At 48.1% G+C, this 25578-nt stretch overlaps 1 protein-coding gene across 1 annotated transcript in view; it reads right to left on the bottom strand.

Moving 5' to 3' along the window:
• Positions 1–25578, bottom strand: part of Csmd2 (CUB and Sushi multiple domains 2) — a 562459-nt gene that overhangs the window by 34162 nt on the left and 502719 nt on the right. Inside the window, exons 47-55 of the mRNA XM_085686610.2 lie at positions 23319–23507; positions 20952–21098; positions 16779–16967; positions 12279–12464; positions 10976–11170; positions 9482–9655; positions 7870–8043; positions 3376–3549; positions 1116–1304 (exon numbers count right to left, since the gene is read on the bottom strand). Of these exons, the coding sequence (XP_085542736.1) occupies positions 1116–1304; positions 3376–3549; positions 7870–8043; positions 9482–9655; positions 10976–11170; positions 12279–12464; positions 16779–16967; positions 20952–21098; positions 23319–23507 (1617 nt within the window). The remainder of the gene's footprint in view (positions 1–1115; positions 1305–3375; positions 3550–7869; positions 8044–9481; positions 9656–10975; positions 11171–12278; positions 12465–16778; positions 16968–20951; positions 21099–23318; positions 23508–25578) is intronic.

Genomic DNA, 25578 nt, shown 5'->3' on the forward strand with positions numbered 1-25578 from the left:
TGGTGACAAAGACCAGAAAGAAATACATTGTCGAGAATGACAACGGATCCCATGAGTGAGGGTACTTAAGGGCTCCACAGAATGTCTGGGGCTCGCTTTCACAAGGACCAAAAGAAAGAGTTCAGTTGCTAAGTGATGTAGTGTGGGTGCTTCTCTGTTTCATTTGACAGGCTTGGATTAGGTAAACCGTTTCTCACAGTGCATGTTCTGTTCCATGATGCATTTGATTTTTAGTATATGCATGTCCAACTATCCTCATCATTTTCTAAAGGAGCCATGACACTGGGAGGATAATGGGTTTCTCCAAAGATGCATGGTTTGTTCAGTGGCAACGCCAGAGTTAGCATCCAAGCTGACCTGGATACTGGCATCCAGACAGACTGGCAGTTTGCTTCAATCCTCCTGCGGAAAGGGGCTCATGTCTCATGTGATGATTAAAAATTAATTAACAACATGGCAAAATCTAGAATTACCTAGAGGACAGCCTCTGGGCTTGTCTATAGGGAGCTTCTGGACTGGGTTAAGTCAAAGGGAAAAACCCATTCTAAATGCGGTGGTGCCATTCCAAGGGCTGGGTCCTGAGCTATGTAGAAAAGGAGCTGAGACCAGCAACTCCTCACTCCTCGCTTCCTCTATGGATGCAGCATGACCAGTTGCCCCAGACTCTTGCCGCCATGACTTCCCTGCCACGGGGAACTGTACCCTCAGACTGTCACCCAAAAGCATCCCCCCTTCCTAGGTTGCATTTGCCAAATATTTTGTCACAGCTACAAGAAAGATGACGTGTTATCTTTTTGGAAAAGCCAGAAAGGGGTAAAATGATGATAAGGTGTCGCACCACACAGTCAGCTCTGCAGGGAGGGATCCTCAAAGGCCTTAAGGGTTCACTGGCAGTACCAGAGGGGATAGAGAACAGCCCCCATCCAGGAAGAATGTGTGCAAATTAGCATGGCACCTTTGCAGCAGGGCCCCAAGAAGGGTCCTGACGTCCAAAGAGCAGCCAGAACGCTGCAGTGATATAAAATGCATATACACACAAATGAACACATTGTGGGGGGGGGTGGTTCTGTAATATGTCTCTCCACCAGTTACGCAAAGCAAATAGATCTACTTACAGAGACACTGTGGACGGGGTCGGTCCCAGGTGCCATCTCCCTGGCAGCTGAGCGCCGGTGTGCCCAGGAGGTAGAAGCCATGGCTGCACTGGTACGACACAGTGGTCCCGAAGCTGAACCTGTGGGGGCCGCTGGCATGGATCTGCCGGACGCTGTTCTCTTGGTGCCCAGGGTCCGTGCAGTTGATGACTGTGATTGGAAGCGACAGTGAGACACTGAGATCGGGTTGTGAGGATGTCTCAAGTTCTGATGGCAGCTGGAGGAAGCCATCACAGTTTGACGACAACAAGCAGGAAGCTGGTCTGGCCCTGAGGCCGCAGCCCTTCTGCTCTGCCTTGGTCACCTGGTCATGGGTTCATCCTCTATGTCCAGATGGCCATCACCTCCCCTGAGGAGCCGGCTTCCCTTCCTAGACCACTCAGTTTCTCTCCCTCAGCGCTCCCAGTGCTGACTGCCCTGGGCTGATTGCTTCCACCCTCAAGAGCCTGGCTGCCTTGCCTCTGTGTGCCTGATCCCTGGCACAGCGTGGCTCCTTCCCAAAGCTCGCCTGTTGTGACACAGACACACCGAACCTGGTTTGGGTAGCACTTGTTCTCTCTCTGAAACTGTTTTAGTTACGTTTTAGAGTATTTTGAAAGGCATTAGTATCCCGGAGGACTCAGCTGGTTTTAAAATGAGCAAGGGTTTCCAAAGAAGCTGTAAGCAAAATCAGAGTGTTTTGAATCATGACAATACTTGTCATAACCCATACCATGTGCTTTGGCTTCCAAACACTTCCATGTGCACCATATTACATTAGTCTCATATTCATAGAGTCAGGTGGTCAGAAAAAGCATGGGTATATTTTCCGTCTATAAAGTGGGATCTCTACTTTACTATATAAGGTTTTGTTTTCCTGTATGTGCATGTGCACTCAAATGTTTATATATTGGTTATATACAGGTTAGAGGACAACCTCAGGGGTGTGGGCTTTCTTTCTTTCTTTCTTTCTTTCTTTCTTTCTTTCTTTCTTTCTTTCTTTCTTTCTTTCTCCCTCCCCCTCCCTTCCTTCCCTCCCCTCCCTTTCTTCTTCTTCTTCTTCTTCTTCTTCTTCTTCTTCTTCTTCTTCTTCTTCTTCTTCTTCTTCTTCTTCTTCTTCTCTCTCTCTTTTTTGGTTTTTTGAGACAAGGTTTCCCAGTAGCTGTGGGTCAGTCCTGGAACTTGCTTTGTACCCCAGTCTGGTCTCGAATTCACAGAGATCCACCTGCCTCTGACTCCCAAGCGCTGGGATTAAAGGTGTGCACCATCATCGCCCGATCAGATGTGGTTTCTTAGGTGATGTTCACTTTTTAAAAGCTATCTATGTGTGTATGCATGTGCATATGTATATGAACACACGTGTTTGTATGTGCACGTGGATGCAGGACAACCTTGTATGACCACATTGCCCACCTCCTCTGAGACAGGGTTTCCCACTGGCTGGAGCTCAGCAATTAGGCTAGACTGGCTGAATTGAGCTCCTGGGGCAAGCTTGTGGGTTCTGGAGCTTTAGCTCAGGTCCTCACACCCCTCAGGCAGAGGCTTTAATGCCTGGGCTGCCTCCCCAGCCCTAAGGTATTTGCTTGACCTTTGATGAGTCTCTGAGGTTTCACAGATGGACTGTTGTGAAAAACCCTTCACAGCCAGTCTAAACTTATCCGGGCACATCTGACTTCCTCTCTGCATCTCTTACCATCCACCCTGCTTCTTCATCCCAATTAGATCTGTTTGCATTTGCTTTTCATTCCCATTCTGCTGTTTAAATCCTTTCCTCATCAACAGAGCGCGAGTGAATGTGGTTACAAAGAAGCCACAGCAGCAATTTTGCAACCGTGAGAAAAGACCAGGATGTCCCTCAGAGAGGATACAACTTCTAAATTCCTTGTTTATGTGAAAGAAGACCTTCTGTGCGCGCGTGCGCACACGCACACGCACACACACACGCACACACACACAGGCATGCATGCACACATATATGCAGTGGCATTACATGATGATAAATTATTTGTTCTATGAACTAAATAAGGCTTGCAAGATGAAACTTGATTTCTTCTTAAGACCCATGATGAAGTGTTCCACAGCTGTATCTAGGGGTTTAATGGCTCCATTTGGGACCTTTTACAGCTTCAAGGATTCCTTGCATGATGGAAATGCCCCTGGGACTGAATGCCAATGGCTAGTCCTCCTAGGCTGCAGAAGCCTACAGGGTTGGGGAGACAGCAGGGCAGGAAGGGTGACTCACTTCTGCAGGTGGGCAGAGTGTCACTCCACTGACCACTGGCCAGGCACTGGGACCTGGCGGCCCCCTCAGCTATGTATCCTGGGTTGCAAACGAACTTGACCACATCGTTGAGGTTGAACTGGCTGCCCTGAGTGAGGCCGTTGATTGGATTGCCTGGGTGTCCGCAGGTAATTGCTGCAATCAGAAGAGAAGATAGGTGAGCCTGCCTTCTATTCCACAGCCCCACACCAGCCTCTTCTCACCCGGGATGCTGCCTGACCTGCATCTGTCTCCAGGGAGAGGAGGCTTTGGCTAGATCACTGAGGATGCGGGATAGGCGGGGTATGCCTCGCAGTCAGTATTATTTGCTAACTTTGTGCCCGCTGGGCAAAGGATCATGATACCCTCACCAAAGCTAAAAGCCAATCGATCTAACTCAGAAGTGTGATGAATGACATGACAACTTGGGGAGCCCCGACTTTTAAGGGAAGACAGACCAAAAAGCCTTCAAGGGGAACTGAGGAGGGGGTCAGAAACAAAGGTCAGGGTAGTTCAACATGAGGCGCAGACAGAGCCGAGGGAATAATCCCAGGCCTCAGAAGATAATATAAAAGGTTGTCAGATAGTTCAAAGAGGGAAGAGTGCCAGCCTGTGGGTTCACTGGTGACCCAGGTGTGTCTTCTGCTGTTGTAGCCCGAGTTCACTGCCTCCCCCTTACTCCCAGGCTGCAGACCTTGTTCAGGGACAGAAGAAATAGCCACGGCCACCCATTGCTATCTCCTGTGCACCATTCTGCCCCTAGAGCCCTGTGTTTGCTGCCTGCTCCAGAGCTTCGTCTGTAACATCCTGTCTCTTGCTCTGCATCTCCTGGCAGCGGGGCTCAGAACCAGGGCTCCTTTTCATGAGGAGGTTCTTTCTGACCGGAGCAGAGAGAACTTGACTCAAACTCTAGTGGCTTTTGCTGCCAATGAGAGAAGCAGAAGATGACTGGGGTGGACATCTGCGCTACTTCACTTGAACTGTCACCTTGACTGAGTGGAGAAACACCCTGAAGTTCAGAAATGCCCATGTCTGCATGCCTCGATGAGGGCACGCCCAGACATGAGAACAGGGCTGCTCTGACCCAATGAACAGACTAGTAATCCCTCGATGGAATGATAGCGCTATGGCAGTTGGGAGATGGTGGAAAGGAAGAGGCGGGGTCTAGTGAGAGGAAGTATGTCATCAAGGGCTTGTTCTGGGGACCCTGGCTTTTCCTGTTTTGCCTTTCTGTGCTTCCTGGCTGCCGTGACATGAACTCTGGGCCCCACCACCACCTTCCCACCATGATGGATGAATGCTTCTGAATCCTGGAACCTAAAGTAAATCTTTCTGGTTGTTTATGCCAGGCACACCGGTTCACGGGGCTGAAAGCCCGAGTTCTTATCCCAAGACCTGTGACTTTGACCCAAGTCTAACCAGAGTGCCTTTAGGCTAGTGAGGCATTCTCTACCCAGGCCCTGGCATCAGGTATTTTCATGTGAGCCTCTTAGGTGTAATGAAACGTGTTTGATGTAGACACATCTGGAAGGAGGGCTGACTATGGATCGGTTTCACTTTCTGTAAACTCAACACTGAGGAGGTCGCTAAGGCTGGTTTTAGACACTACTGTGGAACAGCCTGCTTGTCTAGTGGCCTGCTCCATGTATGAGGAGTTAGATGAAGAGGAGCAATTAGAGACAAAACTTTGCCTTATAGCAGTGAAGAGCAAAAAACCTTTGCATTTTACATAAAGGCTCACTTTAGGGAACTCTAAAAAGTGAAGAATTTTCCAAATAACTTGTAGGTAGCAGAGGATCATGGTGCCCATGTAAATCCCCCAAAAGCAAATTAACAGGAACAAATAAAAGAGCAGGAAACCTAGGCTTGCGACAACCAGGACAGGACTGCCCCGGGCTTTCAACTGCCTGGAGCTGAAGAATGAACAGGCCAGGCACAGCAGGCCTGAGCCAGACCTTAAAACTGTAATCTAGGAGGAATAAGAGTAGAATGGATGCATTCAGAGACCCACAGGATATCCAGGGAAGCTGTCTTGTAGCATTCAGCTCTCGGAGAAATATTAGACTTCAGGGGCAAAGTGAGAACCACATAGAGGCTCCCTGGAAACCACCCAGTGGGAAGCTAATACACTTCTGCAGGTTGAATGTTCAGATGGAGCGTGGATCAGTGGTTGCTGAGGGAAGGGCAAGTGCGAAAAGGAAATGCTGGTGTGATGATTCAAAGGTGCAGCCACACAGGACTAGGGACAATGACAGAGTCTGGGGCCCAGGGCACAGCACAGCGCCTGCAGTTAACAGCGCTGTATTGCACACTGGACTTTTCCCCCAGAGAGTAGGCTTCAGGCATGCTTCCCATCCACATGAAAAAAAGGAAATGATATTGTAATTTTCTCGACAGTTGTCATCATTTCCCTATGGACATGCATTCTGAAATGTGTTTAAATAAATAGAATAAAAGAGGCGTGGGCTTACAGGAACACATACAGTAACATACACTGATAAAATTATGATGGAAGAATATTTTATAAAAATCAGAGAAATAACTTGTGATCAAGGATTTTATGGCCAATCTGTCTGCCTTTCGAGTGACAGGGAATAGAAAGGAGTTTCAAGCAAGCAAGCAAGCATACCTTTATGTTGGTACACACCTATCACACCAGCGCTCAGGAGCTGGGAGGACAAGGACTGCAAATTTGAGGCTACATAAGGAGACCTGGTCCTAAAATACCAAGAGCTGGGGATGCGGCTTAGTGGTAAAGTGCTTATTTAGTACATACCAGGCCATGGGTTTGATCTATAGTGCACGTGCGCAAACCCACCACCACCACCACCACCACCACCACCACCACCACCACCACCACCATCGGCAGCAGCAGCACACACACATACACAATCACCATTATCACTGTGCGTGCGCATGCGCGCACCCCCGCCCCCCATCATCATCAGCAGCAGTAGCAGCAGCACATACACACACACATGCAAAACACATGGAGGAACTTGAGGAATACTATGTAAAGTGTGGCACTGAAGATCCCACTAAAGATTAAACTTGACCCTGCTGAGAAGTAACTGGGAAGGCTTCAGTGGTACTGGTGATGAATTTAACTGTGGGTCCAAGAATAAAGCAAAAGCGTGGGGGGACAATAGAATTATAATCTATGAGGTCCGTAATAGATGTTCCCAGCCACTGAGAATGAGAAGCGGAATGAGGAGCATGCTGTGTAGCCATTAGGTGAAAGTTCAAGTACACTAGTATTGACAAACTAGGTAACAAAGGGTTGAACAGAAAAATGGGGAACAGAGGGCATTTCGGTGTGACAAGTTCAGGGCCAACAACAAAGATCCAAATATCAAAGAGAATGACATATCATGATGACAGAAAACACAAGAGAATTAGGACCAAACATGTAAGACTTATCAACCTATATGAATGACTTTAACCTATGAACAGGAAAATTTCCATGTTGGCCTGGGAAAGTGTCTGCCATTCGGGGATGGTCCAAGATGTGTCAGGAAAAAGTGTGGCAGTTGGAATTCTAAGTCTGAAATTGAGAAAAGTAAAATTCAAGCTAAAAAATATTAAAAGCAATGAAGAAGATAATCTTAAAGGTGAGAAGTCAGAATTTTCAACAGAGCTATAGTAGTTGTGAATATATATGCTCCATACAACATGGAAACTACTGCGGGAGAGGTAGGGATGAATGGAAATGCACTGATCACAGAAAACCTTAAACATGCCTCTCAAAGAAAACAGCTCAAGTGGGCAAAAGGCAGTAAAAATGCAGAGGCCGTAATCTATAAAGTGCCTCTTAGGAATACACCTGTCCATTTGTATAGCAGAATTATCCACAATGCTCATCTTCTCCAGGGCATATTGGACATTCATAACAATTGATCAACTGTTTTTCACAAGAAAAGTGTCAATAAATTTTAAGAAATAGAATTATCGTTCATAATGAACAAACATACAATAAAAGCAAACGAGACCTCTTTGGTTTAGAAATAAAAAAATTATTCTATTAAAATCTTCCAGGTGTTGGGAGCAATTAATGGCAAATTAAAAAGCTTCTAAAAATAAGCATTTATTATTAGTATGTATGAGATACAATTAAAACAGTTGATCAGAAGAAATTTTATTGCTCCAAATGTTTACAATCATAAAAATGACACAAAATGAAAGAATGAGAATGAGTGAGGTTGCCTGGATATGCTTCTGTTATTTGCTTCCTGTATATGCATGCGTGTAGTATAATTTGCACACAAACTAGAAAATGAGTCAAAAAAAAGCACATTAGAAGAAATCACAAGGGAATAATAAAAAACAATTAATGGCATAGAGACCTGAAGAAATAGAGGTAGTGATCAGATCTTTGGGGGTAGAAAGAATATACAAAACCTTTAGCTAAGAGGTAAAGGGAGGAAGCCCGTGTTGACTCTGAGCCCCGAGGCTAGCGAGAGGGGCTGACATACTTACGCACACAGAAAGGGGTCTTGCCCGACCAGTGATGATCCTGCTGGCAGATGCGCACAGACATGCCAATCAGGCGGAAGCCAGCGCTGCACTGGTACACCACGCTGCCTCGGTAGTTGAAATTTTCCCCGTTGATGTGCCCGTTGACAATGGGCTCTGGGGTCCCACAGTGTCCAGCTTTGGTGGGATGGGGGAAGAGAGTCCATCAAAGAGAAACTCATAGAAAGTGGGGTAGAGCTTAGATAGGTTCTAGAGAAAGGACCAAGTACTCAGCCCCCACCTTCCCCAGAGAACAGCGATCTAGGAGTGACTTCAGGAACCCCAGATGGGACAGGAAGGGGGGCACGGGGACCCCCAACACCAAAGCTGCAGTCCGAATGACCAGGCCCTCTGAGCTGTTCCTGTGTTTGTGCACAGGTCACTGCTCCTCCAAGTCTCTGGGGTTGCTATGGTTTGAGTAGGTCCCCAAAGCTTCATGCCTTGGAAGTTTGGTGCCTAATCTCTAGGAGGTGGGGAGGAGTTAGGTTATGACCAGGAAACTTATTCCTCTGCTCCTGACTCTGTCATTGTGTGCTACTTCACCATAGTCCAGAGAGCGGAGGCCAAGAGATCATGGGCCCCAAATTCTAGAACTTTGAGGCAAGATTAATCTTCCCTTGCTATAAGCTGATTATCTCGTGTATTTTATCACAGTGCTAGAATCTAACAGAGGGACTGTCCCCTAGGCCCCTACCGTCTAGTGAGTATCACAGCCTAGTTAAAGCCGTCACAACTTGTCCTGCTGATGACAACCGTGCAAGACCTGACACCTGGCCAAATTCATTCTTTCCGCGTGTCACCTCAGTGAGTTACTTTTATTAAAGAAAGCTTGGGCACAGTAGTTTGCTGGCATCCCTTCAGCTCCTTTGACCGTGTAGCAGTGACTCATAACTGTATCCCAAGCGAGTGCCCCTGAAAGTGGTTACTGGCAAGGACCTTCTGTGCCCCGGAGGTCATGAGCCTGGATCCCAGGGACAGATCACACAATCTGCTCTGTTGGGCTCATAATGTCGAGACCCTCCTTGGGAACTGGGAGAATCCAGAAAATAGTAACAAGAGATAAAGCTCAGTCAGGGAGCACATTAGCCCTGGGAGCAGTGGAAGCTCTCTCCTTTGTAAGCTAGATGTTTGTGAATGCTCCTGCCATTTGTTGTATACATTAGTGTATGTGGGAGCAGTGGAAGCTCTCTCCTTTGTAAGCTAGATGTTTGTGAATGCTCCTGCCATTTGTTGTATACATTAGTGTATGTGCATGTGTGTATTATAATATGCATACATAGATACATATGGATACATTCAAAACAATCCTCCAATAAATAAATAATATAAAGGATATTTTAGGTGCATTATAAGAATGTGTCTCTATAGGGTGGAGGCCAGGCTGCAGTGGTTATCCTAGGGACTAATTAGATGAGGGAGTTGTTCTTCTGATAGAATGTTAACCCCCAGAAACTAGTCTTCTCATTATTTTGAGTTCCCCAAGATAAGCTAGTCCCCAGATTTAGTCACAGTGGATGCCTGAACATTGGTGCTTGGAGTAAACAGGCAGGTAGGGTGGGGCTGGGGGGGCACTCACCAAGGCAGCGGACTTCAGAACCACTCCAGAGCCCATTGGCCAGGCACTCCCGTACCCTGGAGCCCACCAGCGTGTATCCAGAATTGCAGGAGAAGATGGCGGTTGCCCCATAGACAGACATTGTTCCAATGCGGTGTCCACTTGGAGGTGTGGGGAGCTCTCCACAGGAGATGACTGAAAAAGATCATAAAATGCTCAATGAAGCAGTCCCAAGATAGGGACATGAGACACATGCTGAATAGGATGGAAGCAAATAATGACCAAAGCCGAGGACTGCCTCGCCTTCCGGAGGGTGACCAGAATGCACGGTGACACTGACTTGCCCCATCAACAGGTATCCCAGGAATCCAGGTTCCATCTCTGGAGACGATGCTCGGCTCTACGGGTGACTATATGGAGCTATGGTTAGGAGGAGATGGTGAGTCTGTGGTGTGCTCAGGGCAGACAATGACATCAGTCTTGTCCTTTTCTGCTAGGGCAGTGATAGCCTCACAGTCCTCCTCAAGGCAGCATGCCAACAGCTTCCGGCTGATGTACAATGTGCAGCTTGGCCGCCGAGGCTATGCCACAGTGAGGCTGTTCTACACTCATGACGCTACTGTCAGAAACATGGCATTACAGCACAGGGTCAGGGCTTTCCCTTCCTGTCTGTAGGAGATCCAAGAACACATACACCAATTCATCTAGGTATCGGGGACTGGCCTTTGAGACTCCAAGAACCAGAGGAAAGCAATAAGCCATGGAGAGGAGGCAGACAGACTTGGGTGATTCTCCATGCTTCCTTCTTCCCTCCTGTACACACCCAGCTTCAGGTCTTATCATATATGGATTATAACCTCTTTCTCTTGTCTCTCTAGTAGACTGTAAGCGGCTGACAGGCAAGAGCCACACTCTGTTTTATTTAAATTATGGTGTGTGTGTGTGTGTGTGTGTGCATATGTGTACACACGTGACACTGCATGTGTAGAGGTCAGAGGGAAACTCCAGGTATCTGTCCTCCCTTTCCAACGTGACTGACAGGGTCTCATTTCTGCCACACACACCAGGCTAGCTGGCTCCGGATTTCCCAGCTACTCCTCTGTCTCTGCCTCAGGTCTTGCCGTGAGAATGCTGGGATCATGAACGCACTCATTACCGCGACCCACTTCACTTGGGTCCTCATACCTGCATGGTAAGCTATTTGCCCACGGAGCCATCTCCCCAGGCAGGCCACAGGCTTTGATTTTTGTACCTCTCTGGTACCTGGCATATAGTTGGGCCCTAGTGAATGAGTTAATCAGAGCATGCTGAGCTGGAGGTTTATTAAAACGGAGCTTTTAGTAAGATGACACGGGGCTAAGAAGCAAGCCTTTTCCCGGCTCCGGATGCTAGGTGAGTGTCCAAAATGAGGTTTACTGCACTCGCTGGGGGTTACCCCTCAATCTACCCCATGTATATGAACCAGTTCAGGAAGGAAATACCATGCAAACGGGCCCATTTCGTCCTTGAGCTTACTTTGACAGGTAGGCATAGACTCTCCCAGGCTCCATCTGCCATTGGCCTGGCATCGGATGACCCTCTGGCCAGTGTAGTAGTAGCCAGGGTCACAGATGAGCATCAGCTGGGCCTGGAACTGGTACTGGGTCTCATAGATGAGCCTCCACCGGCCGTGTTCCACACTGATACTGCTGATGTCGGGACAGGTCACAGCTGGGGGAACAAGGAGCAGGGACGAGAATGAGCTAATTGATTATGGAAGACAGCACAAGAGTGTAGCATGAGGAACTGGGGGGACTGAACACCGTAATGATGAATCCAGGAACATTTGGTTCCTAGGCAGCTTTGATGAATGGATGAAGAAGGCTGGGGAGGAGGATGCAGCAAGTGGGGGAGCACAGATCTATAAAATAAAAGGATAAAGCTGGCATTGTGCCAGGATCAGTTACTGGCTGTGCACTGCACAGCCCATTGCTCAGATTCCAGGATATCCCCCTGCCCCGCCCCGTCCATTCTCTTTTGGATGCCTGTCAAATTACCCAGGCTAAGGGAGGCTTTGAAATTCTGATTCTCTTGCCTTCATTTCTGGGGTGCTGGGATTCCAGGCAGGAGCTACCACCCTCAGCTTACGCTGTGTAAGCACTCTGTTAACTGAGGTGCAGCCCTAGCTGGAGATCTCTATTGTTTTTTCCAGAAATCTGGATATTTGTTTAAATTTTCTTGATTATAAAACCTTAAGTAATATGCATACTGTGTACACATATGTGTTTACACACATATATCTACATATTTTTTTTTGTTTTTTTGAGGCAGAGTTTCTCTGTGAAACAGCCCTGGCTGTCCTGGAACTCACTCTGTAGCCCAGACTGGCCTTGAACTCACAGAGATCTGCCTGCCTCTGCCTCCCAGTTGCTGTGTTACATGTACTACAACCACCCAGCTATATGTCCATTTTTAATGAAGCAAACAAAATAAAAATCTGTATCACTGGACTGAATCTGGCCCAGTAGGCTGCCTATTTGTCTTTGATCCCTGCTTTAGAATTCTGTGATCAAGGGACATTCACGCAGCTTAGCGGTCATTCTAAGTGCCATAGTGGTTCATGAAAACACCCCAGAGCATCATGGTCCTTCAGTGTTCTGAGAGTAACTCGAAATGAGGACCATAGTTGGTAGCTGCCCACCTTCATCCTCCCTGAGTCCTCTAAGCCCTGCCCCCCACAAGTTATTAGCTCCCTACTGTACTCAAAGCCCATTCTTACAGAAGTCTTTCAGCTGCATCCCCAACTCCTGACACCTGCCACCATTGCCCCTCGACTCACGGACACACTGTGGGGGGACATTGCTGTTGCTCCACAGGCCGGTGTCCAGACACTCTGTGGTGGCCTCGGCACCCGTCTGGAGGTGGTAGCCTTCACTGCAGCTGTACACAGCCTTAGTCCCCACCGTGTACTCCTTGCCAAACACAATTCCGTTTTTGGGAGCGTCAGGGAGACCACAGGAAAGAGCTGGTAAAGGAGAAAGGATGCCATGAACACTTCTGACTCAGCGTGTTCCAAGACTACACTTTCACATTTCCCGTTAAGGCTCTAAAACTTGAGTAAAGACCGACAAACAAAAAGGGCCCCACGAAGAAAGGGGAACTGTCATTAGCGATCTCAGAAAAGAACAAACCAAGGATGGGACAGAGAGAAGTGTGTTCACAGATTGAATATAGGGAAAAGGCTGTAGCTCAAAACCCACAGGAAGGAGCTCCACAGAAGACTTCCTTCCATTCTGCTCCACGGATGTGGTGTCAAGGCATCCAAGCCTCTGTTTGCTAAAAAGAACACCTCTTCCTTAAGGTGTGGGGACAGAGTCCCTTGAAAGAGTCAGGAGTGCCAAGGTGGGGGCTATCTTTCCAAGGGATGCTCTTTTTAATAAAAAATTTCTCATTACATTTGATTTAATTAATTAATTGTGTGTGTGTGTGTGTGTGTGTGTGTGTGTGTGTACATGTGTGCATGTGTGTACTTGCTTACATGGGGGATTCAGAGGAAAATTCTTTCACCACGTGGGTCAAACTCAGGTTGTAGGGTTCAGCTGCTCCATGGGATTTAGGGTCCCTTCACGTGAAGGCTTACCACTCATCCCTGCTGTGCACCCATATCCAGATTTCATTCATGGGAGAAACTTTACGGGCAAAGACAGCTACACAAAAGAATGGAATTCAACCACCTGCTACCTAGCTTCTACTTTTTCAATATGGACAATCAAACGTTACTACACAGATGGAGGAAACCTGTGGTGTCAATTGATAAAAGTAAGACTAAACACCTGGTGGATGGCAGCAGGGAAAACCCCTCCCAGGAGACAGAGCAAGTTTGGGAAATGGGAGGTGTGGGATTGTTGCACTGGGCAGTCAGGGGTATCCTGAGGTTAAGTGACACACGACATTCATGAAATGAGAAGAGAGAACTTTGAAGACAGCAAAGGAAGGGTTCCTTCAAACTGTCAAAACACACAGGAAGTCGACGTATTAGATATTAAAAATAAAAAATTTCCCAGAATAAAGACCCAAAAGGCAGAGTGAAAACAAGAGAAAGGGACCGAACATGGAAAGAATCTGTCTGAGGTCTGATGTTCAGCTGCTTAGAGCTCTAGAGATAGCAGGAAGTGGGTGGGTTAGCAGAATGATCCTAAAGAAACATTTCCAGGAGCAGAAGAGAGACACAAGTCTCCAGGCTGAAAAGGAACCAAGGGAACCATTCAGAGGTCGAGGGGATCCCGATGGAGGATGGGAGTCAGGGTGACCCTTCTCCTCACCTGTACAAGGTATCCAAGGAAAACTGAACAAAGCCTTCAGGTTTGTGAATGAAATTATCTCTAACTAGAATTTAATCTAGTCACCCTGCTAAGCATATATGAGGGCTAAAGTCATGACACCTTCACACACTTAGAGACTCAGAAAGACTTCCTCTCATGAATCCTCTCTGAGAAATGTACTTGAGGGTATTCTCTACCAAAAAACAATATGAAAACCAAGAAACTGGAAGACAAAGGAATACAAATAGATGGAGTGTCAAAGTGGATGCTTCAGACACATCCAGGAGCATGGTGAGGTCTGTGATTGGATATGTTTCCTGGAGGAATAGGCATAAAGAAAGATGAACAAAAGTCTGAGGACTTGCTACCATCCCTTACCCACAGCCGCTGGTCTAGAGCTCAGGCCCTCTCCCTTCAGAGCCAGAAGAAGCTTTGGCGGTGGAAAGGCCCCTAATGGTGGCCAATGATGATGCATGATTCTGCTGAACTTTCCAGAATTTCCAGAGGCCTTAGTCTAGGACTCCATTTTGATAAGGAAAGGTTAGCTGCCCAGGGGTGGGGAGGTATTTGGGACACAAGAGAGAAAAAGGATTCAAAAATTGGTTATGGAACCAAAAGATGGGCGTAGGGGGTGTCAATTTGGAGCTCATAAGGAATGACGAAGCAGGAAGCATCTAAAGACAAGGCTAGAGTAGGATTGAGCTAGAGTAGGATTGGGTCAGCTAAACCGTCATAGCAGGTGAACTAACTGCTCTGCTTGCCTGAGCCCCCCTCCCCAACCCAGGCAGAATTACCAGATCCCTATAGATGTTCTGCTTGGAGAATGGACCTAGGGGAGCAACCAGAGGCAGTGATGCCAGCCCCTTCTCATAGCCCTGGCCTGACTCCAGTTGGTACAGATAGCTGAGAAAACAAGGTAACTCCCTAGCTGGGGAGCTTGCAGCTCAATGGATGTCCTTACCCCAAAGGTAGGAGGGGCACTCTGTGGGTAGGAAGTTTGAGGAGATAATAAAAGCACAAAGTGTTTAGAAATTCTTGTGGGATGAGGTATTGGGAAGAGTGGGTGTAGAGAGGGCAGTTGGCTGGAGTCATGAGTATGCAGTGTCTCCTAGAGAAGCCACGGCTTGAAAGCAGGGACAGGCAGGATGCCAGGGTCTTCCAGTTTCTGAGCTATATCAGAAATGGTGGTGGTGGGGGATTAACACCCTCTATTTGTGAAGGGGCTATGTATATGTTTTCAGGAGAACCTTCATTGAAATAGAGGCGGGAGGGAGATGAGCCTGCTGGGGAGTAGGTGGGGGCATTTACTTCTTGGTTGTGGAATATGGGTTCCCGAGAATACAGCAGCTGAGAGAAAGGGCGTGAAGAAAACTTTGGGTAGAGAGCCGGAGGTGAGGACACAGACCCCGAGGGACAGGCTGAGACCTAACCGAGACCAGACACTTGGACATTTCCAAATGGATTCTGGAATAGAGTTGTCCAGGCTGATGCCAATCATATCCGCTGTGTGTGGCAGCTAGTCCCTCTGCAGAATATTTTTGGTCTTTTCCAAAGTAGACACGGGTTAGGAGGCTGTGAGGGTCAGAGGTGACGGATGTCATTAAAGACGTCAGCCCACTGGGAACCAAGAAATGTAAAATCAAACAGCGGTGCCTCCTTGGTCCACAGTGGGCAATGCTTTTCTTCTTTCTCCAGTGTAGCACATGATGTTGAGGCCCAGAGCAAAGCACTTTCACTGTCGCTGGGAGAAGCGTGCATGAGGAAAGGAATCTGAGCAGGCATAAGGCAACAAAAACTGTATATAGTGTGTCTGCTGTGGCCCAACAATCTTCTTTCTGGGAATTTCATTTGAGGAAATGAATAGGAATGCTCATAGTGATAGAATTATAACTATATAGCAACAACATACATAGACACAGAATGCTCATAGTGATAGAACTGTAACTATATGATAACAACATACATAGACGCTCAAATGACCCACAGTAGGATGACACCTAAGTAGGTGTCAGTTTTCCCATAATGCTATGCAGCCATCAACAATAATAACAAGGAAGTATTGGCAACTATCTGTGAGATGTTAATTGGTATTTAGAAGACCAAAAGAGACTAAATTATTAATAGTAGTGATCTCAGGGCAGAATTATGGTTCATTTTCACTCTTTTCCTTTGTGCTATTTGCTCTTCTTACTTTTCCAGATGTCTAGTCTGGAAGTATATTGCTTTATTTGTGTGTATATGTGTGTGTTCAGATGCACATGTGTGTGGGGGCATGTGGAAGCCAGAGGACAGTGTTAACTGCTGTTCCACAGGCAGCATCCTAGGTTTTTGAGGCAGCCTCCCATCTTCTGCCTGGGGCTCACCAAGCAGGCCAGGATGAAGCCTTGGAGATCCTCCTGTCTCTGTCTCTCCATCAATGAGATCACGAGCACGTGCCATTACCCCTGGCTTATATATACAGGCTCTACAAGATCAAACTCAGGTCCCAGGCTCGCCAGGTCCGCCCTTTACTGACTGGGCCGTCACTCCAGACCAGCCACCATGACTTTACTTTTTATTTGTGTTTATTGATCATACAGCGCAAGATATTTCATCATGACAAGAATGCATGTTCCTATAGAGGGAAAAGGCCCCATAAATCCTAAAAGGTAATGCATGCAAATTGAATGGCAGATCTCAGGGATTCGCTTGACTCCTTTGTTTTAGGAGCTCCCTGCCTTAGGGAGTCCTTAACTGCTAGGAGGAGGCAGGCGCCTTCTTACCATGGGATTGCTGAGCCCCGCCCCCTTACAACACTTCCTCTTCCTGTCACTTCAAGTCCTCTATCACCATCTTTCCTGTAGGGTTGGGAACAGAGCCCACTGTGCATGTGTCACCCCCAGAGCTGTATATGCACAGCCCTTTAGCAAATGTCCAAACCCCGGGAAACTCACACGTGGCCCGGATGGCTCCTGAGACCAGCCCCAGGTGACTTGGAGCTGAGCCACCAGGTGGCTGCTTTAGCCCCTGCTACTCACCTTGACAGAGAGGAATGGCCTCACTCCACAGGTGGTAGCCTTGCGGGTGTCGGGTGCAAATGGCCATGCTGTGTCCCACCAAACGGTAGCCCCTGTCACAGCCAAAATGGATGGAGCCACCCGGCTGCGTAGTGGTCTGACCCAGGATGAAACCGTGGAGTGGAGCCTTAGGCAGGCTGCAGTAGGGAGCTGAGGAGTGAGAAGAGGCTAGGCTGAGCGCAGGGGTGTCAGAGTATGGCTGCCCCATAGCAGTTCCCGCCTCCTCCAGCTCATTTCTGTGGCCATTGCCAGTTCTTTGCTATTGAGGAAGGCCTGAGTTGTTGACACCAACAGTTAAGTAAAGCCGGAACAAGAGCAAACAAAACAAATCAAAACAAAGGTAATTGAAAACTACACCAACAACAATCTGTTTGGTAAATCACCACATCTCCTTTGCTGCCTGAGCACAGCCCGAGTTGCTTTCAACATCCTCGCCACCACAGGCAACCCTGTAAAGCGGGCCCCAATGGGACTGGTTTCCTAACGTGTGACAACCCAGCAAGTCACCAAAGCTTGTTTAATTTTAGCTTCCTGTCTGCAATCTGCAATGCCTCCTTCACAGGTGCTCGCATAGAGAGAGCGAGAGCGAGGGAGAGAGAGAGAGAGAGAGAGAGAGAGAGAGAGAGAGAGAGACCATGAGAGTAAGGCATCCCAATGCAGCACAGGGCACTTAGTGCTCAATAAACGGCTGTTCTCTGTTGTGTTGGGGTGCCTGGAGATCTGGGATAGACATTTCCCAGCAGGGCTCATTCCCTGTACCCCCAGCGTATGGCTTTGGCATATTTCATTCATTTATCCAGTGAAGAGTTCTCGGGAGTCCATTCAGTGCCAGCTGCTGCTCTACCATGAGGGAAGCCAAGGTCCCAGATGGAGGGAACTCACGCCACAGCCCCTGCCTGCCGGGGATCCTTGTGCTGTGTGACAGCTATCATTGACAACTTGACAAGGCCTAGAATATCCTAGGGGACAACTGTGCACGCTGCGGCGAGGGAGCTGAGGTGGGAAATCGGCCCTCGAGGTAGGCAGCACCATTCCCTGGGCTCGTCCTAGACGGAACGAAATGGCGAAAGCCAGCGGAGCACCAGCAGCATGCCTTGCTCTCTGCTTCCTGACTACAAAGGCAAGTGACCAGGCACCTCAGGCTCCGGTCACCTTCCTATCATCATGACAGACGGTATCCCCAAACCACGTGCCAAGATAAACCACTTCCTCCTTAAGTGGGTTTAGCCAGGCATTTAGTCATGGTAAGAAGGAAATAGCTAACACTGTGCGTGGAGGATGATCCAGGGGCCTCACATCAGCCCCCCCCCCCACACACACCATTTGCCTGAGGGTTTCTGGCTGGGCTTCCCTTCCCGGATAGATAGGGATGAGCAGATTAGGGACCACAGAGAGACCTCTGGCTTCCTGTCTCAAGGCTGCGGTTCTGTGTGGGTAGAAATGGTGTTTTATTAAGTGTGTGTGCTCTGAGCTGGAGAGGGGTTAAGAGCACTGGCTGCTCTTTCAGAGGACCCAGGTTCAATTCCCAGCACCCACATAGTAGCTCACGACTCTAACTCTGCCTCTAGGGGATCTGATGTTCACTCTGGCCTGGCCAGGCCTCAGGCACACATGTGGTACACAGACATATATGCAGGCAAAACACCCATACATGTAAATGTGTGTGCTCTCCCGCTATGCCTCCTGTGTCAGGCACATCTCAAATCTACGTACTTCCCCTTCACCCAGAATCCTGATATAAAATATGCTTAGTCACTGCGACAGACACAGGGGTAAGTCACACACGTCGGCTGGATCTTAATTATTAAGTACCAATTGCTGTACTGTGTAATGAATTTCTTTTCTACATGGCATATGTACTGTAATTACAACTGACTCATTACTTCCAAACACATTAGTCTCCAAGCAGTAAGGCAAAGGGAACTCCTTAAGAGCTCTTAGCTCCAAATTTAACAGCGGAGGTAGGAAAATGCCACCTTCCCTTCACAGGGGCAGCCCCCAGGAACTCAATCCTGAACTCCCCAGTGGGTTATCTTGAAGTTTCTTTTAAACTGCGGCCTGAACAGTTAAGTGCTTTGTCCAATAACCCTATTGCCAGCTAGCAACAGAACAGATCCCTGATCATGGGGTCACAAGGCCGTCTTCTCCCCAACCATGGGCATCTGGGAGAGGAGAGCGTGGGTGGAATCTGCAGAGGAAACGGACTTTGAGGGAGTCAAGGCAGGCCTCCTCTCAGCTCCATCTGGCCAGTTCTTCTCACACCCAGTGGTTCTCCAGAACTACCCATGGGTCCTGACAGTGTGGGCTGGTCTCGCAATGAGGGGACCCAGGAGAAGATATGGACAAATGGTTCTGCAGACCGAACTTGATGGTGTGACGTTCTGCCACCAATATTCTTGTGTGTGTGTGTGTGTGTGTGTGTTTCAGTGTGTGCTGGTGCAGTGATATGTGTGTACATGTGTGTGTAGAAGGTTGAGGTCAACTCAGATGTCATTTAGGATGCCATTCACTATATTTTTTTGAGGCAAAGTCTCTCTCTGGGATCTGGGGCTCATTGATTAGACTAGGCTGGCTAGCCAGCGAGCTCCAAGGATTCTCCTGCCTCTGCCTCCTAGAGGTGGGATTAATATGCATGCCACCACGCCCAGCTTCTTACCTGGGTCCTGGGGGGTTGGACTAGGGTCCTTGTGCGGCAAATACTTGACTGACTGAGTTATATTCCTGGCTCCCTGAAACCACTGTTCTTTGAAACTTTGTCTAATACTTATCCGGCATTCAGGCATGTGGTGGAACCCCCATGATCTGAAGGCATTCCTTGTAGCCTCCAGGACTAACAAGCACTGCCAGCAGTTCACTGGACTGCCCTTCCAAGAGACATCAAGGTTTCAACTTATCAAACAGATCAGTGGTCCCCACAACAAGAGTTCAGAGAAAGTCTATTTTCTCCACCTAATTGTATCCCAGGGATATTTTTATCAAAGGCCTGGCCTTTGATCTGACCATGCCCAGATGATATGTCTTTTCAAAAGAAAACAAAAAAGAGTGAAATCCTGCCAATTGCTGCAGTGTGGACGGAAGTGGAGGACATAATGCTAAAGGAGTCAGACACAGAAATACAGACCCGTGCGTTCTCCTTCATGTGTGGCAGCTAGGGAAGGTTGATTTTACATGAGTAGAGAGTAGGACAGGGGTCGCCAGAGCTTGGGACCAGTGAAGGCAGAGAGGGCAGAATGAGGTTGGTTACCGGGCACAAAAATAGGACGGGCTAAGTTCTCATGTTTTGCGGCACAGAAGGGCAGCTGTAGTTCATAACCCACTGACTACGCATTTCAAAAGTGGTAGAGAAATGGATCTCAACAGTCTCCAACACCATGGAATGAGCTGTGAGCTGGCAAGTGTGCTGATTGCTCCCTCTGATCATTATGATTGTACATGTGCATCAACATGCTGTATCGTACACCTCACAAACATGTCCAGTTGTCATCATTAATGAAATGATAGTAACGAAAGAGATATGGCTTGTGCGACAGGAGAGGGTTTTCTCTGTAGCCTACCCTATGTGATTCTGGGTCTTAGAGTTGTCCCATCAAATGAATTCTAGAAATATTTCCTAACTATTTAAGGGGCTAGGCTCCCCATGGCTCTCATGGGGTCTCATATTGAATAGTTACAATCCTGGAGACTAAAGGCGGAGTATGAAGAGGTCAGAGGCAGGAAAGGACCTGGACATGAAGAGGTAGGAGTCCGCCTCCGGTCTTCTTTGTGCATTGTTGGATGAGGGAGACAGAGGGCAGGAGGAGGCTGCCCCACCTACGCAGGGAAGGCTGCTGCCTTGTGAGTTGAGGCACCACGGCATCTTTGTATGTTTCCGGTGAGAAACTTAAGAGGTCCAGAGTGGAGGCCTCCTTAGAAGTTCTCATGGCCAGGGTGGAGAGATGACTCAGTGGTTAATAACACTGACTGCTCTTTCAAAGGTCCTGAGTTCAAGTCCCAGCAACCACATGGTGACTCACAACCATCTGTAATGAGAACTCATGCCCTCTTCTGGCCTGCAGGCATACATGCAGGCAGTACACTGTATACATAATAAATAAATCTTTAAAAAAAAAAAAGAAGCTCTCATGAGCTACTTACCTGAATACCGAATCTTAAAACCCTTCCGATTATAGGCGTGGTCAGATGACCAGCGCAGGTACACGGAGTTGCTTGAGCTGGTGACAATCAGGGGAGCCGAGTAATTCCCACTGAGAGCTTTCAGCAGAGGGCTTTGTCCTGAGGGACCTTGGGTGAGAAAGACACCGGATTATAGGCTATTCCAAGTCTAGAGAGAGGTGTAAGCATAGACTCAGCTGGGATGGCTGGATGACCTTGAATCTGGCAGCCTTGCTGAAGGATTCTTCTTTTATCCCCCCTTATCTGGAGCAGTGCTCTGGAGCTAGCAAGTGAGAAGAAATCTATTTGCTGGTTGCCAGGGTCAAGTACTTCGTTGATGGAAGTGTTGGTTTTCAAGCTGGGGACCCTCTTCTGATTTCTTTTGTGCATGCTCCAAGTAGCATGGTGCCCACATACAAATTTAGTTTATTGAACAGGTATACGTAGAGAGCCATGGAGCCTGAGGAAAGTGATAGCTCCCAGGCCGTAAGTAATAAAGCTTCCCAACATGCCTTTCCAAGGCTCCCCAGGAAAGTGCTTTCTTTTGTGCCCTACCTTAAATGTCTGGATTGTGTCTTGGGGCTCTGGTTCAAGGAGCATAATAGAAGTCTGGGAAACTCTTAACCCAGGATTTATCGTCCTGGGGAAGACTGTGAGTGAAGGTTCCCATACACCGTCCAGACAGCTCTTGGAAGCTTGGAAGAGCTTGGAAGGGCACAGTGAACAAGGTAGGGGTGTTCGAGCTGCTGTGGCAAACTAGGAAGGTAAGGGTCCAGACGTGGAGGAGATACAACATACTCGAACATTTCTGTCTTGAGAAAGGAACTCCTGCCTGAGAACTGTGTTCCTTGGGAGGGCCTGGGGGTGGGGGTGACTCCACGCACTAAAGCAATCAAGGATGCTCTGGTGAGGACTTGCTGTCCTCAGGAGGCTGGGCTGAGGAAACCAGGTTCTTTAGGAGTAGCAGGGATAAGGAAACTCCAGAACAGAGAGCTCAGGGGGAAACACGTCACAGACTAAAGCAATACAGCCATAACTGGAAATGGGGGATGAGGCTGAGGTGGTAGCTGGAAGGTCCTCGTCTACAGAATCCATGGGGATCATCCACTTGTGGTTACTGTGGTTACTCCTAAGGGCAAGCTAGCTGGGTGGCCAAAGAGAGGAACTAAAATAGGATGGAATTATGAGCAGAGCAGGCACCAGTAGGGAGGAGAGCACCCCACCTTGCTGGTGGAAAGATTCAACTGTACAGACCCAAGCCAGGCTTCCTTTCCCCATCATTCCAGAATAGTTTGGCTAAAGGAGATGTAGAGTCCCTACAAAAAAGGACCCTAGAAAATGACACCAATTGTATACATCAATCATCCCTCTGGTTTTTCCCTTCATACACCCAATGCTGTTTAGCTGTATGCTGAATGCTGTAGACATGAGAACACCTGGAGTTATTAAAGACTTTAGATACAGAATCTGGAGTGATGCTAACTCCCGGGGATCCCAATCCTACCATGGCTACTCTGTCAGGCAGCAGCTCGTGAGGAGAAAAGCCGTTTCTATCCCATCGTGCGAACTTAATCAACTATCCGCAGGTAGCTGAAGGCCCTGTAGCATCTTTACCCGAGCAGACGGGCACAGTCCTGGTTGCACAGAATACAGCTGTGGATCTGTAATGTGCTCTTCTCCAGGCTGCGAGGAAGGAGGAGCAGAAGCAGCCTACACTGGCGTGGGGTAGGCTACAGTATAATTCACAGGGATGGCCCAGAGCTTTGTTGCGAAGCCCAATTTTTATCATGATACAGAGAGAGGGGATGTGGTTCTGGTCATCCTGCAGAATGTAGCCGTCTGGTTCTCTACATAGGATTTTATGAGCCACCAGGGACAATTAATACAGCTATCTTAGCATGTCTCATGCTCCAGAGGGTGGGCGATAAATCCTACAAAGTTTGACATGGTAATTTGATGGTATTATGGTTTGGGACATGCTAAGACTCCTTCTCTAGACACAACAGCAAATGACAGTGCCTCTTGTTCTACTTCTAAAGTATGGAGTTTGGTAGACAGACCTTCTTGGGTTTCAGAGGGAGCCTACTCCTCATAAAGGACCATTGATTGGATGATGTTCAGCGGTTCTAGCATTGAGAAAGAAATGGTTTGTAATAGATTTAGACTACGATGAAAGCAACAGCCACACAGCTCATCAATTCCCTGGTCTCGGGTTTCTCTGGTAGGGGTAGACGGTATGCGGTGCCTCCAGCAAGTTCTGATAGGAGAATGCAGCTCAGATGCCCTCTGGGACCGGGAGCAAGTGGTGCCATCCGTAGCAGAGGACAGCATGGTCTCTGAGGGACTCACCGTCAAAGATCTCAAATTCATCATACTGCTTCTCGCTGAGGAAGTATTCCACCGTGACAGAGATGTTGTACTCCGGCTCCACCCTCACCAGCCAGGAGCAGGTCTGGAACTGTGGGTAGCTTCCAGGGTAGCTCTGGCTGAGGATCACGCCCGTGGAGTCTGTCAGAAGCTCATTGGTTGGGCAGTGTACTGGGAGGAAGAAAGAGATGCTATGTACATGACATGGAGACAGAACAGGGCGGGAAGGTCAGCTTGTCCATAGTGTAGGTCTATCACTGCAAACCTAGTATTGGGGTATTTGAAAAAGTCCCCACACTCCCTGTCAGAGTGCCCCCTGAGAGGAAATAACTTTGGATCCCATGCCAACGTAACAGTATTATTGGAATTCACAGCAGGCCAGTTGGTTGAAATCATTTCCTGGTTTGGGTGTGGGTGCTACTATCTGGATTTAAGGTAGATGAAGGTGGTACATATATCCCAGGCAAGGCATCCCACACTCCAAGAGCCACTCTACAAAATGGGCTGAGTTTGTACAAAGATAGAAGAGGGCAGAAGTAAACAACAGATTATTGTAGACAGAGACCGCAGATGGGTCAAACACACTTGGATTTTAGAGCCCAACTCTACCACTTATGATCTGTATGGCCTCCAATAAATTATTCCCTGATGTGGGTTTCCCTTTGTATGCCGTGAATATGTTTTACTGCTTTTGGTTAATAAAGAAGCTGTTTCCGGCCAATGGCTTAGCATAGTAAAGCCAGGAGGAAAATCTAAACAGAGATGTAGACAGAGAGTAGGCGGAGTCAAAGAGATGCCATGTAGCTGCTGAAGGAGACAGACACTGGACAGAACCTTATGGGTAGGCCACAACCACGTGGTGATACATAGATGAATAGAAATGGGTTAATTTAAGATGTAAGAGTTAGTTAATAAGAAGTATGAGCTAATAGGCCAAGCAGTGTTGTAATTAATACAGTTTCTGTATGATTATTTCAGGTCTGGGCAGCTGGGAAACAAACGAGCCGTCTCCGTCTACAATTCCCTTTCAGTGTGATAACTTTTCCAACACAAACAAGAAATCCCTACCTCACAGGATGGCTGTATCATAGAACACGTGCTACATTATATCAAATCACATTTGCAGCATAGAGTCTCAACACACCATAGAGATGGTGAGGGAAACAATGGTAGGTAACTGCATCAGGAACAGAAAGATCTGCAGGGCTTGGTGCAGCCCGATGCATAGCATTAAGGGGTCCACAGAAAACAATGATGCCCTAGGGAAGACAGTGTGGACCTCCAGAAAGAAGAAGCAGGAGGAGAAGGAGGAAGGCGAGGAGCAAAAGGAAGGTAGAGAGGAGGTGAAGGAGCAGGAGGGGGAGAAGCAGTAAGAGAAAAAGGAGAAGGTAGAGGAGGAGGAGCAGTAGCAGGAAGAGAGACAGGGGAGGAGCAGGAGCAGGAGGAGCAGGAGGACCCACAGCTCACCACAAAGCGGAGGGAAGAGGCTAGAGCAGAGGAGCTCTGCACACACCAGGCCCTGGGGAGCTGCTCTATCCTGTAGCATGGGGAAGTGTCCTAACATTTTGCACGAAACAAATTTCTGGACAATTTGCTTCCATTTACTTGGACCAGGGACCCCAGTTAAGGCTGCAAGGACTGAATCAGTTTCCTTGTGGTCCTCGGTAGCTGTGTAAGTTTTCCAGCCTCACAGCAGCCAGCATGGGTCTGATGCCACCTTCACATGCTTCAAGCCATTGGCCACTCCCCACCTCATAACAGCCCACAGCCTAAGTTCAACCATTGTCCTCAGCTTACAGGGCAGTTAGGAGCTCTGTGCGGCCTTGGGTGCTTCAGGAGTGGGGAAGGGTTGGATTTTATCTGGGTTAGGCATAACTTCAAGGCACTGTCTTGGGATGCAGGAGGCTGAGGTCTGGGGTTGCAGGGTTGCACATACAGGTTACACACACACACACACACACACACACACACACACACACACACACACACACACACCAGTACATTCCAAAACTTAGTACACAATTCCAGAGAATGCTCAGGTAAGGAAGAGGGAGGGGGTGAACTGGCTCTTTCACAGCCCCCACGTCAGAACAGGGGACGCAGCAAAGGGCTCTCAGTTGGCCTTCCTTCACTCATTCATCAGACACCACTGACCTGGTGACCTCTTTTCAGAGAGCAGGAACAGAGCTGAGACCTGGGGACAGGAAGAGGAGCAGAGCTAGGGTTCTATGGGGGAGGAAGG

This window comes from Myodes glareolus, chromosome 3 (assembly GCF_982192425.1).
Source record: "Myodes glareolus chromosome 3, mMyoGla1.1, whole genome shotgun sequence".
Taxonomy (NCBI): domain Eukaryota; kingdom Metazoa; phylum Chordata; class Mammalia; order Rodentia; family Cricetidae; genus Myodes; species Myodes glareolus.